The sequence below is a fragment of the Vicia villosa genome, linkage group LG1 (genome assembly GCF_029867415.1).
Source record: "Vicia villosa cultivar HV-30 ecotype Madison, WI linkage group LG1, Vvil1.0, whole genome shotgun sequence".
Lineage (NCBI taxonomy): Eukaryota > Viridiplantae > Streptophyta > Magnoliopsida > Fabales > Fabaceae > Vicia > Vicia villosa.
In genome coordinates, this window is record NC_081180.1 from 75,039,155 (window position 1) to 75,057,927 (window position 18,773).

The window sequence follows — 18,773 nt, forward strand, 5'->3', positions numbered from 1 at the left end:
ATGATAAAAGTAATGCAAATCTCGACTTAAAAATCAAATTTTGAGTTTTTTTTTTTAGGAATTTCTTATAACATTCTAAACATTTCAATAAAATAATCATTAAAAAATACATATCGATTTAACAATAGAGACTAAAACTACGTGCATAATAACTTTATGCAGACCAAAATATGTCATTTTTTTAATGGAACTAAAAATGAAATTTGAGATATTTATAGAGACCAAAAACATACTTAATCCTATTATAAATATATGATTTAAGTTAAAAAATAAATTTAAAATGAACAATTTCCATAAAAAGTATTAAAGGATATTCTATAATATTTGATTTTGCACAATTTTCAAAAGTTTTATATTACAATTTTAGGTGGCTTTAGCCAAGTACCATCATTAGCCAAAGGCAAAACCATATAGTGTATGATGTAGACAAAAAACATTAATATTTCTAAAATTTATGATGAAATATAATATTTGATACAAAACATATATATTAAAGTTAATATTATAAAATTAAAAAATGATGTTTAAAACATATGAAATAATAATAAAAATATTAAATCACACTAATAAATAATATTATAAAATATTAAAACTAATACTACTCCTCATAGGCAGAACCCTATCGCTATATTGTAGACAAGAACAAATAGCTAATGTTATTGTCTGCCCAAAACAAATATTGTCAGAAAAAGTTTAATACTAATGGTCTTAACACGTCAATAGTAAAAATCGGTAAGAATATATAACGAATAAAGTAGCACCCACTCACTTCTAATTTATATTTTGCTAATTTCGCGTACGTTTTTTAAGTCTATATTTACGGAAAGAAAACTTTTACACTAAAATACACATGAAACCACACAAAAACTTATTTTTCCCTCTTTCCTTTGTATTTTTGTTACTTTTCTTCATAAGCAATGAAAAGGAAATCTTTGATGCAAAATCCTATCTCTGGTGCAATAAATTGACTCCAAGATCCGTTTGTGTTCATTAGTATCTAACCCAAATCTCTTTCCCATTTATAATCTACAAAGGAATTAACCCATAAAAGCCTTTTAAAAAAAGTTGAGAATAAGAGAATCTTAATATACACTAAGATACGATACCATAAAAGAAAAAATACCAAATTTTGACGCAACAACAAAGAAATTACCTATTTATTTGGATAAGCCAATTTTGTTTCTCTTTCTCCACCATTGATCTTTTAGCCGCAATGCTTAGAAAGGACTCACAAGTTAGGCAAAGAATGTATTTTTCAATTTCTTTTCTTTTTTTTTTCCTATATTTTTTGTCTCTCAAATAAACAAAAATATAAAAACCCCTCAAAACCCCACTAATAAAGCAAATCATTTTTTTAAAATTTAAGAATAATTACCGCAACCATTATTAATATAAACAAACCTAGTTTTCTTTATTATGTTATAAAACCCAAACCCAATTCCCAAAAATTTAGCTTCTTAAGTTAATGTAGTTGTGTATTGAAAAGAAAAACATTTGAAGGAAACAAGAAAAAGAGACTTAACAAAACCTTCAATTTCTTTCTCCTTAACTTGCTTACTTACTTACCTCAATACCCCCAACAACAAAAACAACAACTTCTCTTACACAAGTCATTATTGTTGTTGTTGAAGAATGCTTCTTCCTATGAGCTGCATTCTTTTAATATGTCTCTTGAGTTCTTTCTCAACCCAAATCAAAGCTACTAAAACCAATTCAAATCTCACCTTACCCCACCAACATCCTTACCCTGAAGCTGTGGTTCATGAACTTCAACAGTAAGTTAACTCAAATTCAAACTTACATTTATTCATTCTTAAGCAAATTCTCAACCTATACTTTTTTATTGCAGGAAAATCAATGTGTCACTTTTTAGAAGAGAACTTCTCGGAAAAACGCAAGGAGGTTGTTTAACTGGAAACCCGGTGGACGATTGCTGGCGCTGCGACGCAAACTGGGCGACGAATCGGCAGAAGTTAGCCGAATGTGGAATCGGATTCGGACGCGCTGCCATGGGAGGTAAAAACGGTCAGATCTATGTTGTCACAGACTCCTCCGACTCCGACCCGGCGAATCCCGTTCCAGGCACACTCCGTCACGCGGTTATCCAAGACGAACCTCTCTGGATAATCTTCTCCGCCGACATGACGATAAACCTCCGCCACGAGCTTATCTTCAACAGCTACAAAACCGTCGACGGCCGCGGCGCGAATGTTCAAATCACCGGCCACGGTTGCATCACACTCCAATACATCTCTAATGTTATCATCCACAACATCCATGTTCATCACTGTAAACCCTCCGGGAACACTAACATACGCGCGAGTCCGACGCATGTAGGGTTCCGAGGAATATCGGACGGCGACGGAATATCGATCTTCGGTTCTAGAAACATCTGGATCGATCATTGCTCGTTGTCTTACTGTACCGACGGCTTAATCGATGCTATAATGGGGTCCACTGCTATAACGATTTCGAACAACCATTTTGCTCATCACGATGAAGTTATGCTTCTAGGTCACAACGATAAGTACACTCCTGATAGAGGAATGCAAGTTACGATTGCGTTTAATCACTTCGGAGAAGGACTTGTTCAGAGAATGCCACGGTGTAGACTCGGTTATATACACGTTGTTAACAACGATTTTACACAGTGGGAAATGTATGCTATCGGCGGTAGTGCGAACCCTACTATCAACAGCCAGGGTAACCGTTACACGGCTCCCTCCGATCCAAACGCAAAAGAGGTACGACGGTGGTGAATGGTTGTAACAGGGGCGAATTTTCTATTTTACCCTTTTTGAATTGAATGCTTTTTTACTTTTTCTAGTTCTTTTAATCTTACTTTATTGGAAATGTAATAGATATCTTGTTGTTTAGTTATTTGACCCATGTCTGGAACGAATATATGCTAGTTTTGGTGTTAAGTTTTACTCGCAAGGGTGGCGCGTGAAATGAAAATGCTATTCTAATAGTTAGTTTTTTTTCAGGTGACGAAGCGCGTGGAGACGGATGATAAAGAGTGGAGTGATTGGAATTGGAGGACGGAAGGGGACATTATGGTAAATGGAGCGTTCTTTGTGCCGTCCGGCGGGGGAATGAGTGCACAATACGCGGAGGCATCGAGTGTGCAGCCTAAGCCCGTCGTGCAAATCGATCAGCTCACCATGTACTCCGGTGTATTCGGTGATCCCAGGTACACCTCTAAGCACACTCATTAGCATTTTTTTTTAATCTATTTAGTTTTTTATAGTTTAAATTAAATAAAGTATTAGTAATTTAAATGCGGAATAGAATGCTCTAACAACGGACATTACCTGTCTTATTAACTGGCAATTTAAAAAGGTTAGTATCGTCTTTTCAGTTTAATAATATCTTAGGATGAAAAAGGTTACTATCGTCTTTTCGGTATATGATTAATTTACGGGAATGTCCTTCTCTCTGATTACATGGTCCCACAACTTTTTTTTTCTGTTGTGTTTTATAAAAAAGAAAAACACATGTTGTTGTTAGTTGAGGGACGCGGTACAGCACGAGAACAACTAAACACAACTTGTTGATGAGTAGTGTACTGTGAAAAGGTGTGAGGAATATTGTTATTTTAACGTGCTTCCACTTTTATTTCACTGTCTTCTTGTTTCCTAAACATGGGTTTAAGCTAAATTCACTTTTTGAGGTAGAATTATTGTAATGATGGAGTAAAACAAGGTTGGGATTTGTAAAAAAATGTACTACTACCAATTTTAATAATTTAGTGAATCAGAGAAAAGTGGGACTTTTTTTTTGCCTATGCACGTGATCATGAAGCAATTGGGAATCTCTTGCTCATGGGCCCAACAGACACATTTGTCTGTATTAAAAAGTTGAGCATGTATGAGATAAAACCCTTTTGTTTGTGTGGGGAGTGAGTTGATTTCGAAAGGTAAAAACTTTGTTTACTCTTGAAGACGTTGAGAAAATTGGTTGGGAGAAAAAGACCTACTACTTTGTGCGTTGAACAAGTTCTTGTGATAGATTGAAAAATCATATAAATCCAATGTTAGAAAATCCAAATCTTATTATGAGCGCTCTCAGAAAAGATTTGAATAATGTGTAAACAGGGTTGTAGTATAGGTTGAAAAAAACTAGGTATCCAGGGTAGAGTGATAAAGACCTGTGCTTACGTTAGATCAGATGTTTTGGAGGGTATTATGGGTAGATGAGTGAGCTATATTCCCTTTTTATCTGCTTTCCAGCAAATAAGCGTGGGACCTTTCATAATATAACATATTTTGAGCACCCTTTTCCTCTTGGGCCCATGTCTGATTCGACACTAACTGGTCACACAGCTCACCAAGTTGCTATTGAATCAGAATTTTGAAAGGGACTCCTCTTCCCTTGTTACTTTCTTATACTGTCTCCCACCCTTAACCTTTTATTGCTTCATTAGTCACTCTTTACAATTACATGATCTCTACCCTAACCTGATTAGGGGTGGCAAACCTATGTCGTTTAGACCTGTTCCACAAAAGTTCAAAAAACAAAAACAAAATGGGCAGACATATCAAAGAGTGTGCCTAAAATATTAGTCTTCCCCGTGAAAAAGTGAGGGTAGGGCGGATATGCTAAAGGTTAAAGTTGCAAAACTTCCTCCGTGTCTGCAAAAATCCAAAAAATATGATATGGGGCTGAAGACATTTGAGAGTGCGGGCCTAAAACGCTTATCCGTTCCGCAAAAAATGCGGGTGAAACAAACATGTCCGACAGACCGCACCCATTTGCCGCCCTTTCTAGCAACCAATGAGTCTATTGTTTCTTTATCTAATCGACTGCATCATAAAACCAACTTTTGAGTATACATGTTCTCATCTTTTAAAAATGGATCTTCTAGCTGCTAAGAATTCAAGTCCTATTAATCTATAAGATTTCAAACTACTACCCAAATAAATTTATTTCTTATTTGACTTATTTGCCTAAATTTATTGAAATCTAGTCACACCCATGTATGTTTTTGACTCATATACTGATTACATTGCCAAAAGGCTTGTATTTCTTACGTTTGAGACCCACTAACTTTTTCCTACTCAATTTATATTGCTATTGATGGATCTTTAAATAGTAAATGCAATTAAGTCTCCATCAACAAATTACTTCATCATTAAAGTTTTTTGGGCTTTCCTTCAAGATGAAGCTACTATGAATAAACCACAAATACTACTCTTTTATTTTTCTTCTGTTAGCTCAACGTTTTCATCATTATTAGTGTTTTTTTAAGAATAAATTCCCATGTCTACCTAACAAAAGTTAAGGTACTTTTCATTGAGTCTTATTATGAATGAATTATTAATAATCAGGGACAATGGAGATATATATCCCGGTTTCAACGGCGCCGGGACCACGACTGGAGCCACCAGCAAGGGCTACAATGAGGGACCCAGCAGTGACGGTGGAGACTTCTTTGGTATGATATTCAAAGGCAGTAGCAGCCAAGCAGCACCATCAGCACCATACTCATCAATTGTATTTGTTTCAACTTTATTGTCTCTTTTAATTATTTTCAATTTGGACATTATCACCAACTATGATATTCTATTATCATTATTATGATCTCTCACAATTGGGGTGGGAAAACAATTCCTTTGATCAAAAGAAAAATTATCAAAGGGAAACAAAGATTAAAGTTACTGTCATTTATTTTACAGTTTAGAAATTAGAAATCATATTTCGTTAGTTATGCACAGCTATTAGAATTTAGTAAAGTAGCCAAAGTTTCTTTTCTAATCTAACTTTTATATAAAACATTTGTAGGTATATTTGTGTCATCTTTTAATCCGACTCATACACACACTTTCTTATCACCATATAATATTTAACTCTATTATTTGGTTATTCATGCTTGACTTTTATAGCCTCTTGCAAGTAGATGCCCAATGGTGGTTATGGAATTTCAAAGTAAAACTTAAAAAGTGTTTTGTATTATACATATATTACTGATGAATGATTTAGGGTCTCTGGTAAAAATAGTGGTTGACTGGTAAAAAAGAAAAAAAAGAAGCTATAAGTTAAAACACTATTTGAAATAGTTATAAGTTCAAGATGAAAAGACCGTTATCAAACAAGTCTAAATTATCATATGAGTTTATAAGTCATAAGTACAAAATTGTGTCTTATCAAACAGAGTTTAATCGTACATATAAGGTTTGTTTATTTTTCTGGTGAATTCTAAAATCCAAACGACTTTTTGTTATTGTTATGAATTTTAAAATCCAAACGAAACTGAGTAATTTTGAGAAAGATATAATCCTTGCAGAGCTGTCATTTTTAAGATCTTAATTTATTGAATAGCTTATTCACATCATTAATAAATCCTTTATAATATGTCTAGTATGATACCCAATATTTTGAAAAAAATATCAATAACTATGTTTTTAAAAAAAAATATTTTTCAAAAAATTTACTTAGATAACCATGTTTGGGGGAACCCTACACATAGACACCACCCCATGGCGTCGTAGTGCAAATTTTTTAGGGTTGGCACTTGGCACCACCCCCAGGACGCTATATTGTAATTTTTTAGGGTTGGCGCTACCTCAGATGACACATAAGTAGAAGCCCAGCTAGGGTTTAGGGTGGGGTGGTGCCTATGTACAAATTTTGTACATAGGAGTCATATGAGATGACTACTTAGAAGTCACACATCTCTCAAACTCTACATCTCTTATCTTGGACATTATGTCAAACACTTGTTGTCCCAGCCAATAACTCAAAGTCTAGCTATGGCATCAAGATCCAAAAGAAACAGGGGTGACGCTAAGGATAAGAAGAAGGTCGGTTCTTCATCAAACACTGTGGTTACTCCTTTTTCTCTGATTTGTGATGAATCACTTGAGTTCTTTGAAGAAAAATGTATGGAGAGGATTGTTGTGAAGCAACATGTCTACAAGTTTAGTATGGTGAATGAAATGCACCTTTCGCTAGTTGCTGAATGTGTCAACTTTCAACGCATCAACCACTTTGTTTAGCTCTCACAAGAGTACAACTAAGATTTTGTGCGCGTGTTTTATGTCGGTTTGCACCGTCGGCGTAACACAGAGGTTACGTTTTGTATAGGAGGGGAAGAGTATGAGTTTTCAAAAGAAATGTGGCAAACTTTGTTTGGGATTACTGTGGCAGATGATGAGTCCAAAGTGTCGGACACAAAAATTTATCACGATTTTAGATGGCATCCACACCGAAATCAATTGCTAAGAGTTCCTCGACCTGTCAATGATTTTGCGGGTGTGACAACCGGTCACTTGAAACAATTGCCTCGCATTCTACATTGGATCGTGTCTCATGTGCTGCATTCGAAAAATGCAGATTCTCAAGGGTCGATCATATGAAAATTCATCTGGTATATCTCCTCCTAAACAGGATTAAAATTTGTTGGCCATACTATTTTGTTTCTCATATGTTCAACATTACGGAAGCTTCCAAGGGAAACTCCTTCGGCTATCCGTCCATGATTACCATAATCCTCAATCACTTCAACATCGAGGTACCAAATCTAAAATATAAATCTCATACCACTGCACAAGAATTCTCCCAGCGTACCTTAACTTTAATGGGGTACTTTTTGGATGAGGAAAGGGAACAATATTACCTTCGTCTTGGAAAGAATGGTGAGGAGGTCTATAACTTTGATGATGTTGATGCATTTGAGGGTAGTGGTTATGAACCATAAGATGAGGAACAAATTCCTGAGGATGTAAACATGGATGATGCTGAACAACAAGGAGATGCTGTTTGGGAGCAAGCAAATGAGAATCAAGAATGGAGACCATGGCCTCAACAAGGTTATGAACACAGGGAGTATGAAAGTGGCTACCAAAGCTATGGCCCGGGATCACAAGGAAATGATTATGATAAATTGGCAATGCTTCAAAGCATGCAAGCAAAACAAGATGAGCGTTATGAAGAGCACATGGGCTGGCGCATAAGCTTTCAGGAAATTCAAGATGGGCGGTACAAATGTATGCATGAACACTTGGATTCTTAGGATGCACAAATTCTGGCCATCCAGAATGACATAAGTGAACTGAAGTTTGAGTTTAGTGCTTAGATCTTGGCGTCCTATTTCTCTTAGGCTTTTCGACTGTTGTTGGAGTCGTGTCATGCATCGTCTTGTGTCTGTCATTGCATTATGCATATCATGTTTTTATTTTTGTTTTCTTTATTTATGTAAGAACAATGTTACCTCTTTGAAGTGCATTTTGTTTGTGTTGTTTTATCAAGCGCCTGTATGAACAAATAGTGTTAATGCATGTTTGTGTTGTCGTATTGTGTTTCATCCTGTTTATTAATCTTAATCATGCATGTTTACGCTCTTACTTTCGCAAATAGCCTCCATGTGATTTATTCGTATATGTGGAAATTTTGATACTTCTCATTATGTGCTTTGTTTCTTTTTTAAGTTGTCAAAGGGGGAGAAGTACAAGGGAAGATGGATGCAGATATTCAGGGGGAGCCTTCATGGAAGTCACGAAAAACATCATCCAAAAACTTGAGTTTTGCCATCATCAAAAATGGGGAGTATGTGAATACAATTGTCGTTTGTAGATGTTTTCCATGATGTCAAAACTAGGATTGAATTAGTTTTTTTGTAAATTTAATGGTGTCTCTGAGTATATGTGTGCACCCTTGCATTAGAAATATTAGTATTAATTTAAAACCAGTTTGAAATTGACCCAGAACCATGAAAAACAAATTCTGCACTAAAATGCATTGTATGTGTCGACACATACGTTCTTCAGGCCAACACATGGAACTAAATATTAAATCATGTGGCCTCTGTTTCATTTAGGCCGACACATACACCTTTTAGGTCGACACATACCACAAGTTTACTTATCATGCGTCGGCACATACAATGTTCAGGTCGGCACATGCACATCAATATTGAAGCATGTAGCCACTGACTTGCTCAGGCCAGCACATACATCTACACAGGTCGGCACATACTGTTAAATATAGGTTAATCTGTCGGCACATCCATGTTTCAGACCGACACATCATGTATGTTTTTGGTAATTATTTCAGCTGTGTTTTATCTTCCATTTTTCTCTTGTTTCCAATGCACTCACACTATAAATACATCTCTCATGCATCATTTCAAATTGATGAAACCATAAACATTTACTTGATTTCTCTTTATATTCAACCTTGACCCTATGCATACACACGGACAAATCACACATAATCGTCTTTTTTTGGGGTGCCATCTAGACTCGGTTGATAATATTCATATTTGGTTGGTTGTAATCTAAGACTGGGGTTGAGAATCAAGGGGGTTTCATCTCGAAAAACCGTGAGAATTTTTACCTCAATATTATGTAAAGATTTGAGGGTTTTTGGAAAGAGTTATGCGAATTAGATTTGACCGAGTGAAGATCTTGAAAAACAGGTGGATCTTGCAAGCCTAGTAGCGCGAGATGGTGGATAATTTGGTAATCTTGTAACAACAATTTACAGTTGGATTCGATCGAGTGAAGACTTTGAAGAATAGGAGTTTCAAGCAAGCCTAGTAGCGCGAGACGATGGATCGATTGGATTGTTGGGAGCTTGATTTCACTCTAATCAAGCAAAGAGATTTTTTTTGGGATCTACAATAACCACATGGGTGTAGAATTGCAGCATTTCTCTTGTAATGGATCTTTTGCAATAGTAAGAAATTCATCTCAATTCCAAAATGGAATTGGGGGAAGACGTACCCACACACAAGGACAAAGTGGGGAACTTCCTAAAAAAATCCTTGTCTCTCTCTCTCTCTACGTGCTTTAGTTCCATTACACAATTTATCAAATAACATGGTTTAATCGATTGACTCGTAAGAATTTTTCTCCAATTGTTTTTGTTCAAGGTGATGTGTTGATCTACTTATAACCACATTGATTATAAGTGGTTTTTGTATCAACACAAATTAATAGAAAAATTCTGAAAACTCGCTCGCACCCCAAGTGCTCGATAAAAGTGCAATGTTTTGCTTTATATAATTTCAGTGGAGATAAGAAACCTCTTGACTGATTTTGAGTGATTGAATTGAAATGATCATGTACTGATATATCTTAACATTATCTTAATTCCATTAGGATAGCAAATCTGAGTTTCCAATAACCTGGTTCGTATAGACTACAATTTGATCCAGGCGAAAACCTTACGCTTACTTATTTTTCTAAATGGTTTTTTATTTTCTCTTAAGAGTTTAAAAATGCCATTATGGTATGGGGTATCTATTCATCCCCTCTAGATAAGTTGTCATAGTCTAACAATGTTGAGTATTAGGAGAAACTCAAGTCTTGCATTGGTTAAATATAGGGTCTAATAAATGTTACGTAGAGTGACACCACCCACCTTACAAGCCGATTTTGTAGGATGAGTTAAATCAAACTCTAATTCTAAGAAACCTCTCATTCCTTTTGTATGAACAACTTTACTCATACCCAAATTTTCAAATTTGCCATCATATTTAGGAATAATTCACTGAATCTCATGATGTGATTGTCTTCATTGGGAAATTTTACGAGTTTTTAATTTTAGGATTGAGACGAGGATTGTACACCCCAAAAATTTAGATTAATTATTTTATTATTTATTTAATTAGTTTGGTGTGATTATATGAGCCTTTGCGATAATATGATGAATTAACGATGATTATATGATGTTTTGGTGATTTATGTGATGTTTCGGTGAAGTTTGATGCATAGGTGTTGTGGGGAATTATCAAGAATTAAGAGCGTTTTAAAAATAATTAGAATAATAGTTGGACTTATTTTAATTAGATAAATATAATATTATTGGTGTTAGAAATAATAAGGGAGATATATTCTTTTCATGAAGGATAAGTGGAACAAAAAGAGAAAAGAGGGAAAAAGGTTTTCATTCGATCGCGCAAAAGTTGGAATAACGTGGAAGAGAAGAGAGCTAAAGCTTGGGAGAACTTGGAGGCATTGTAGAATGCGAAGAGGATTTTGATAACGAGCTTCAATCTATGGTAAGGGGAGTCTATCCTAGTTATTATAATTGACTTAAGTGAATGATAATTGTGGGATTTGGTTTTGAGGTTTTTGGTTGATGATGAATTGTGATGGTGTAAAGGATGTAGAGGATTTAGATGTGTTAATTGGTAATAGAATGATGCCTATATGTGAAATACATGGAGTTGTGTTTGTATGATGAAAACCTGAGTTTAGTCATTTAGGACCTGCAAGATGGAGAAATCGCAGAATTTGGACTGGTTTTTATGCAGGAAATCGCATCAGAATTTCTATGATCGCAAGGATTCGCCGGGAGAACCGATGGTCTTGCCAGGCGAGTGAGGTTTGCCAGTAAGGCGCCGGACGAATAAAGTGGGCGAAGGGGTGGGTGGCTACTGGAATGGTTTGCCGGGCAAAGGAGAGGGCTCGCCGGACGAATGACACCAGATGCAAAAAAATTAAGAAGAGCATAACTTGAGTTTCTGGACCATAGGATGTAGGTTTCTAGAATTTTTTTGTGATAAGGTGGTGATGTTTTTGTGATGGATATTACCAAGTATGCTTCCCATTGTGGAATTGGAATGACTATGTATAGTTGACTATTTGACTGGTGATTTATGATGTTTTGATGATTTGCATGTTATGAAGCATGTGAAGATGAATGTGATGAGGTATGATTTGTATGATGAATGATGATGCGTTTTACTATTGTATATTGTTACGCGTCATGCATTCATAGCATTATCGGACGAGTAGTCCAGTGAGGTTTTTGCAGGGTGATGATTTGATGGAGTTGTGGGACGATCTAGTCCAGTGACGGCCTTAATCCTATTTTGTGGATTGAGTGCAGAATTGTGACATGCTCCGGTTCCAAGCGAGAACCGATCCTATTTGTGGGGATCATTGGAGAATAACGATGACTAAGTCATCAGTGACGTATTGGTACCACATGCATGGGTCTGAAGATGTTGGATTCCATTATTTGTGACATTGCATAATATGCGCACAAAGTGATGTGTTTGGTGTGATCCTTGTTTTGTAGTGATTCTATGTGGGTAATAGTAACCGTTGTTATGTCGTGGACGTGGTAGATAATGTTGTGTTGTTGTTGTTTCCATACCCTGTCAACTATATCTATTACTTATGCTTTTTATAATGATTGTGATTTACTCACCATTTCTATTTGAATGTTGCCTCCACGTGGGTAACGCGCAGTTGATAAAGAATAGTGCGAGAATCTTAAGAGGTAGCTTTGAAGTGTGCTTACTTTAGTTCCGTTGAGTCTACGGGTCTTGCTCTGATATGTAACATCCGGGTTGAGATCGATTGGTTTGAGAACGATGATTATTGTTGTCTTTGAAGGATTTTGCATTACTTTTATAATCACATTGTTGTAAACATGAATTGTGATGTTTTCATTAATACTTGAATTACCTTTCATGGTAATGGTTATTTTCTGTTGAAGATGCTTTGAATTGTTTAATCCACTGCAAAGTTATAAGTGTTTTGTTTACTATGCTAAAGATCTTATTCATGTTTTAAAGTTTGGCAACCCGTGTTACGGAGCAGGGCTATTTGTTAAGTAAAGTTTATTTATGAAGATGTGACACCCTTGCGGTTGTTTGTTTTATTTTTCGTCAAAATTATATGCGAAAATATACGTGGGGTAGAAGGGTGTTACAAGGATTAAGCTCGGTTCTTCGTGTTGATCAGTGTTATCTTAAAACTGCATCAAAGCTTATTATACAACATAATTAACTCGTGTTTGTTGTTTTTAGTTTATTAAGTACGTAATGATGGGAAATTAACATACAATAATAGACCTGTATGCAGCAGATATAAAATACCCCCAAATTATAAGAACCTTGAGGATCAACAACTAATATAGAAAAAATAAAGGCACAAGAGAACACCAGTATTTTAACGTAGAAAACCCCTCAATATGTGAGTAAAAACTAAGAGTTGTCAAAATCAAAGAAATAGCTCCACTATTATTAAGTAAGGGTACAAGAGAGTATTAAAGTGATTGAAAAACTTATGCCAACAACCACAAATCACAAACAAACTAGCTTATAAATAAGAATCAAGAAGCTGAAAAATTACTCAAACCTGCAGCTTCAGCGCGAAGCAGATATCTCTAAGCTCAGACCTTGTTTTGAAGATCCGAATGATCAAAAGGTAAATACAGGCGTGGCAAACCTGGCCTCCAAATTTGAGCTTGATCCAACAGTTTATGAATCTTGAATCAACGATTTAGTGAGACTGGTTGCAGAAAAATGGGAATATGGTTCTCTCATATTTTCTCTCTTTTGAAGCCTTCTTTTCTCTCTATCCCTCACAACCCTAAATTGACCCCCTTTACTTAAATAAGCGAGACAAATGTGCTAATCATATTAGGGCCTTTCTCCATAGGGGTGACAAAACAGGCCATGACCCGCAAAGCCGGCCCGTACACCCGCCAAAAAAAGGCGGGTTGGGTTGGGATTTTGGGTCCGCCGCCCACCAAAGCCTGTCTCGCCAAAGCCTTCCGCCCGCCAAAACTGGCCTCGTCAAAGCCCGCCGCTCGCCAAAGCCTGCCCTGCCTATCTGTTTAGCCCATCCCTTCTTAAGTCCGCCATTTTTTAGTTAATTATAAAAATTCAAATTCTTGATGATTTTATTTTATACATTTATTTATGAATATAAATGCAATATTTTTTAAGTAAAATTTGTTTAAAAGATTCTTTATAAAAAATTGAAATTTTTTAATTAAAATGTAAAAAATAAACCTATTAATCAATAAAAAAATAAATAAAAAAAATAGGCGGACAAGTCCGTTGCCCGCCATCCCGCCACCTTGGCGGGGCAGGCTATATTTTTATGTCCATTTCCACTTGGCGTAGTTGTTCACCCCGCTCCTTTTTTGTCGAGCTTAAGGCGGGGCGGGCGGCCCATTTTTCCACCTTTATTTCTTCACATAGAAAGGGATCCCAAGCCCAACAAATCTCCCCCTCATAACTATATAGAGCAAATCGTTAAACCAACGATATCACAATAAACTTCAATCTTCCCTCTTGGTAACATTTTAGTCATCATATCAGAACCATTATCTTTTGTATGAACTTTACCTAAATCCAACAACTTAGCATCCAAAATATCATGTATCAATGAAATCTCGCATCAATGTAGTTGGACCTATTATGAAAAAATTGAATTCTTACCAAAATGAATAGCACTTTGACTATCAACAAATAACACATATTTGTATTGAACAAAAACAAGCTCCTGCAAAAATCTATTCAACCATAGTAACTCTTTGTATGCCCCGGGAATAACAATGAACTCAACCTTTGTAGTAGACAATGTTACACACTTTTATAATCTTGACTGCCAAGCCACAACCCCTACAAATTTAATGTAGCTTGAAGTAGACTTTCTGGAATCAATTCTCCAGCCATATCTGAGTCAAAGTACCCCACTAGAGTAGACTTATCTCCTCCAAAGCAAAGCCTCGCAGAAGTAGTACTGTGAATATATACCTTAAAAGTCCTTTTACCACATATAGACAGTGGCGGAACCGGGGGAGGGAGCATGGGAAGGCCACGACCACCCCTCAATTTTTTAATTCATATATTCAAAATTACAAAAATACCTTTATTTTAAATTAAATTTATTTTTTATCTTTTCCTTCTCATTCATAGTTAGGTTAAAATAAAGAGAAGGAAAAAAGCTTCTGCCTTTCCTTTCTTTTTCATATGTGTTTGCTACCGGCACCAGAATCAGAACAAATTAAAGTGATTAGCATCTAACAGGTGAAAAGTTTCATTAATTCTTCTTTGATAAAAAGTAACAAATTAAAGTGATTGCTTGATTGTGTTTTTGTGATTTTTAGGGTTCTTCTTCCTTGATGTGTTATATGATTAGTGTTGATACTAATACTATGTGCTGAACTGATAAAAAAATTGATAGTATTATTCTATTCTATTCTATTTAATTCTTAGATTTTTGGAATTGATTTTTTTTTTTTGGATTTTTTCAAGTTATTACCAAATTCAAAATAAATGGCTATTTCAAACATGTGAATATATTCCAAATTTCATATCACTATTTGTATATGTATTTTCATTGTTATTTTTAATCATCGTCGCAGCTCATTTTCTAATAATGAAGTTACGCGCATTTGAAAACGGGATTAAAGTTGATTAATTAAAGCTTATGAATTAAGTTTATAATGAAGCTATGATAAAACATTTTTAATCTTTCTAAACTGATTAACGTTGATGAATTAAGTTTATAATTTTTTTCTCTATTAATTTCTATGTTCTCTAAATTGATTTTTGGATATGACATGATATTATAGGAAAAGTAAAGATGAATAATAGGACAATTGATTCTTTTTTCAAAAGGAAAGCATGTGAAATTGAAAGAGAAGAGAGAGATGAAGAAATTATAATCCCGACATTCGAATCTGAAACAGTTCTTGAGAATCCAACAATTGAAAAGCATCATGGTTTTGAAAATTCTTTGGAATGCGATCCTGGAAAGCGTCCTCCGATTTGGCAATATCCACCAAATAAAGTGGATGCATTACGAAAAGCTTATCTAAAATGGGGTCCATATCAAATTCATTTAGAAGCTATCCTTTGTCTGGTAACGAGGGTCATCCAAGAAGGTTTCAACATACTTGGTTTAGCATATTTCCCTCATGGTTAGAATATTTTCACCATTCGAAGATGCAGCGTATTGCTTACCATGTTACCTTTTTAGAGAAAAACTAAGTGGACGTCCCAAATCACATGTCTTTATTTCTATGGGTTTTAGAAATTGGAAGAAACTTGCTCATCACATAGGGAAGGATCCTTGATCACCACACAACAATGCAATAAAAGCTTGTCAAAGCCATTTGAATTAAGATAGTCATATTAGAATTGTTATGCAAAGTTAAAGTCAAAGAATGAATAATCGATTACGTCTCAAGACTTTAATTAACACTGTTTGTTGGTGTTACCAAAGATTTCAACTTCCCTATATTTAGAAAGGGTGGGAAGAGACGAAAGAGAGCTTGGTCGAAGAAGGTTCGACGCAGAGTCTAATAACGCTCCGTCAAAGCAAGTTGCAGCACGTTTACTCTTAGAAGATGCAAGTGTCAAAGTCTGGCTTCTAAGGCTAGTCGAAGTCTAAGGGCGGGAAGAAAAGTGACAGTTGTTGGTGGTTTTATATTTTGAGACACGTGGAGAAGTTCTGATTAATATCTTATGCATGGTAGTACACGTGTCGTCAAGGGGTTAAGCAACCGTCAGAAACAGTTATTTTGAAATGCCTATTTAAGCAGAAGAATAGAATCATCTTAGAGGTCCACAATTTTACACTTTATGATAAACTCAATCTCTACACTGAAAATGAGAAACGAGTGCAATCTGAAAATGTATGTTTGTGCACCAATTTACTTTTAATGCAATCATTTATATCCTTTCCATTAATGTCATTCTATTTCCTTTTACTACGCTTCATCACCTTTTACTTTGCATTTATTTCAGTTAAAGTCTTTTCATTTGTTCTTTTTTTTTTTCTCTACATTAAGTCTGTTTGTCTTTATTGCATTTAATTGGGTTTTGTCCTGCGTTTATTGCATTCAAAAATCACTTACTTTCCATTTTTCTATCATTCATTAGTCAATAGTCTACAACAAATCATAAATTAGCACTTTGGTCTGGAATATTCTAGTTGATTCCGCAAGAGTAACCTTTAAAAAGGAAAGTAGCGATTGTTTACCATTTTTCTGGGTAAACAGTTGGTTAACACTACAAGCTTGTGCTTTTAGGGGTCACGATGAAACTAGAAAATCAAGAAATCAAGGAAACTTTCTTGAGTTATTGAAAATATTAGCATCCTACAATGATGAAATTGCAAAAGTTGTGTTGGAAAATGCTCCACAAAATTGCAAGTGTACTTCACATCAAATTCAAAAAGAGCTCTTGAAAATTCTTTCTAGTAGGGTGAAAAAGAGTATTCGTGAGAAAATTGGTGACTCCAAATTTTGTATCGTTGTTCATGAAGCTCGTGATGAGTCAAAAAAGGAACAAATGGCTCTTGTATTAAGATTTGTTAATAAAGTTGGTTTAGTACAAGAGAGATTTTTTTTGATGTGGCACATGTTAAAGACACCACATTTTTAACTCTTAAGGAAGAAATATGTGATATACTTTCTCGACATAACCTTGATTTTTCTAACATTCATGGCCAAGGGTATGATGGTGCTAGCAATATAAGAGGAGAATGAAATGGTTTAAAAGCACTATTTATGAAGGATTGTCCTTATGCATACTATGTTTATTATTTTGCTCATCGATTGCAACTTGCATTAGTTACATCATCAAGAGAAGCTGATCTTTATTGTGAATGATATTTTTTTTCTACAAAACGCCATGATGAGTTACAAGCTGCCAAATTAGAAGAAATTGCTTATTGGTTAAATATTGAGGAGATTGTAACTGGTAAAGGTGCAAATCAAGTTGGTACATTGAAACGAGTTAGAGATACTCGTTAGGGATCACATTATAATTCCATTTCTAGCTTGATAAACATGCATGAAGCAACTTGTTCACTTTTAAATTTTTTTTGCAAAAGATAGAGGAAGTTATGCTACACGTAGGGATGCAGATAGTTGTTACAATTACTTGAAGGAATTTGATTTTATATTTATTTTGCACTTGCTGAAAGAAACCTTGCGAATAACAGATATGCTTTGTCAAGCCTTACAAAAAAATTCAAGATGTAGTTAATGCTATGAACTTGGTTCGTTCAACAAAACATCTTATTCAAGGTTTGAGAGAAAATGGTTAGAATTTATTGTTTACTAAAGTGATATCTTATTGTGAAAAGAATGGTATTGAGATTCCTGATCTTAATGATGTTCATTTAACAACAAGATTTGGACGCTCCCGTCTTGAAGAGAATCAAGTCACAATTCAAAATTACTTTAAAGTTGAAATCTTTTTCACTACCCTTGACAAACAGTTACAAGAGTTGAATAGCAGATTTATTGAGCAAGCAATGAATTTGTTAACTCTTTCTTGTTCTTTGTCTCCTAAGGATGGATATAAAGCTTTTAGCATTTATACTATTTGTTCTTTAGTTGAAAAATATTATCCTATGCATTTTAGTGATCAAGAGAATAATAATTTAGAATTTCAACGCCAACATTTTCTATTTGTTACTCGTCAAGCATCAAACTTGAATAATTTCTCAACTATTCAAGAACTATGTTCATGTTTGGTTGCGTTTGGACAGGCTGAAACTTATTTCTTGATTGATAGACTACTTTGTCTTATCTTGACTCTTCCTGTTTCTACGGCCACAACTGAGAGATCTTTTTCATCAATGATAATTATTAAGACTAAGTTGAGAAACAAGATGGATGATAAGTTTATTGGATATAACATGACAATATATATTGAAAGAGAGATTAGTGTAAGCATTAGTTCTAAGTCAATTATTGATGGTTTCAAGTCACTCGGAATGCAGAAAGCATTGCTTTAAGGTACTTTTATATCATGTAATTTAATTTTTTGGTAATTAACTTTATATTTATTTTAACTTTAATGTTTTATTTAAAATACTATTTACATTTTACTTATAACCTTTATTTTACGTTAGCGGTCATCCCAATTTTTTTTATCAGGCTCTGCCACTGCATATAGACTCTTTCTCAATCTACACACATGATCTTCTTTTCCTTTAACTTGAAAACCATTGATTTGTTTCGTATAGCTCTCTTTCTCTAAGTCACCATGAAGGAAAGTCGTT

At 34.9% G+C, this 18,773-nt stretch overlaps 2 protein-coding genes across 2 annotated transcripts; both read left to right on the forward strand.

The window, feature by feature from the left end:
• Positions 1–1,419: 1,419 nt before the first annotated feature.
• Positions 1,420–5,696, forward strand: LOC131642425 (probable pectate lyase 18). The gene is made up of 4 exons (XM_058912671.1): positions 1,420–1,775; positions 1,850–2,744; positions 2,988–3,193; positions 5,331–5,696. The coding sequence occupies exons 1-4, from the start codon at positions 1,633–1,635 to the stop codon at positions 5,581–5,583; spliced, it is 1,497 nt and encodes a 498-aa protein (XP_058768654.1). The 5' UTR covers positions 1,420–1,632; the 3' UTR covers positions 5,584–5,696.
• Positions 5,697–7,729: 2,033 nt separating this feature from the next.
• LOC131646122 (uncharacterized) lies at positions 7,730–18,506 on the forward strand. Its single transcript, XM_058916267.1, has 3 exons — positions 7,730–7,980; positions 16,789–17,080; positions 17,850–18,506. The coding sequence occupies exons 1-3, from the start codon at positions 7,730–7,732 to the stop codon at positions 18,504–18,506; spliced, it is 1,200 nt and encodes a 399-aa protein (XP_058772250.1).
• The last annotated feature ends 267 nt before the right edge of the window (positions 18,507–18,773 follow it).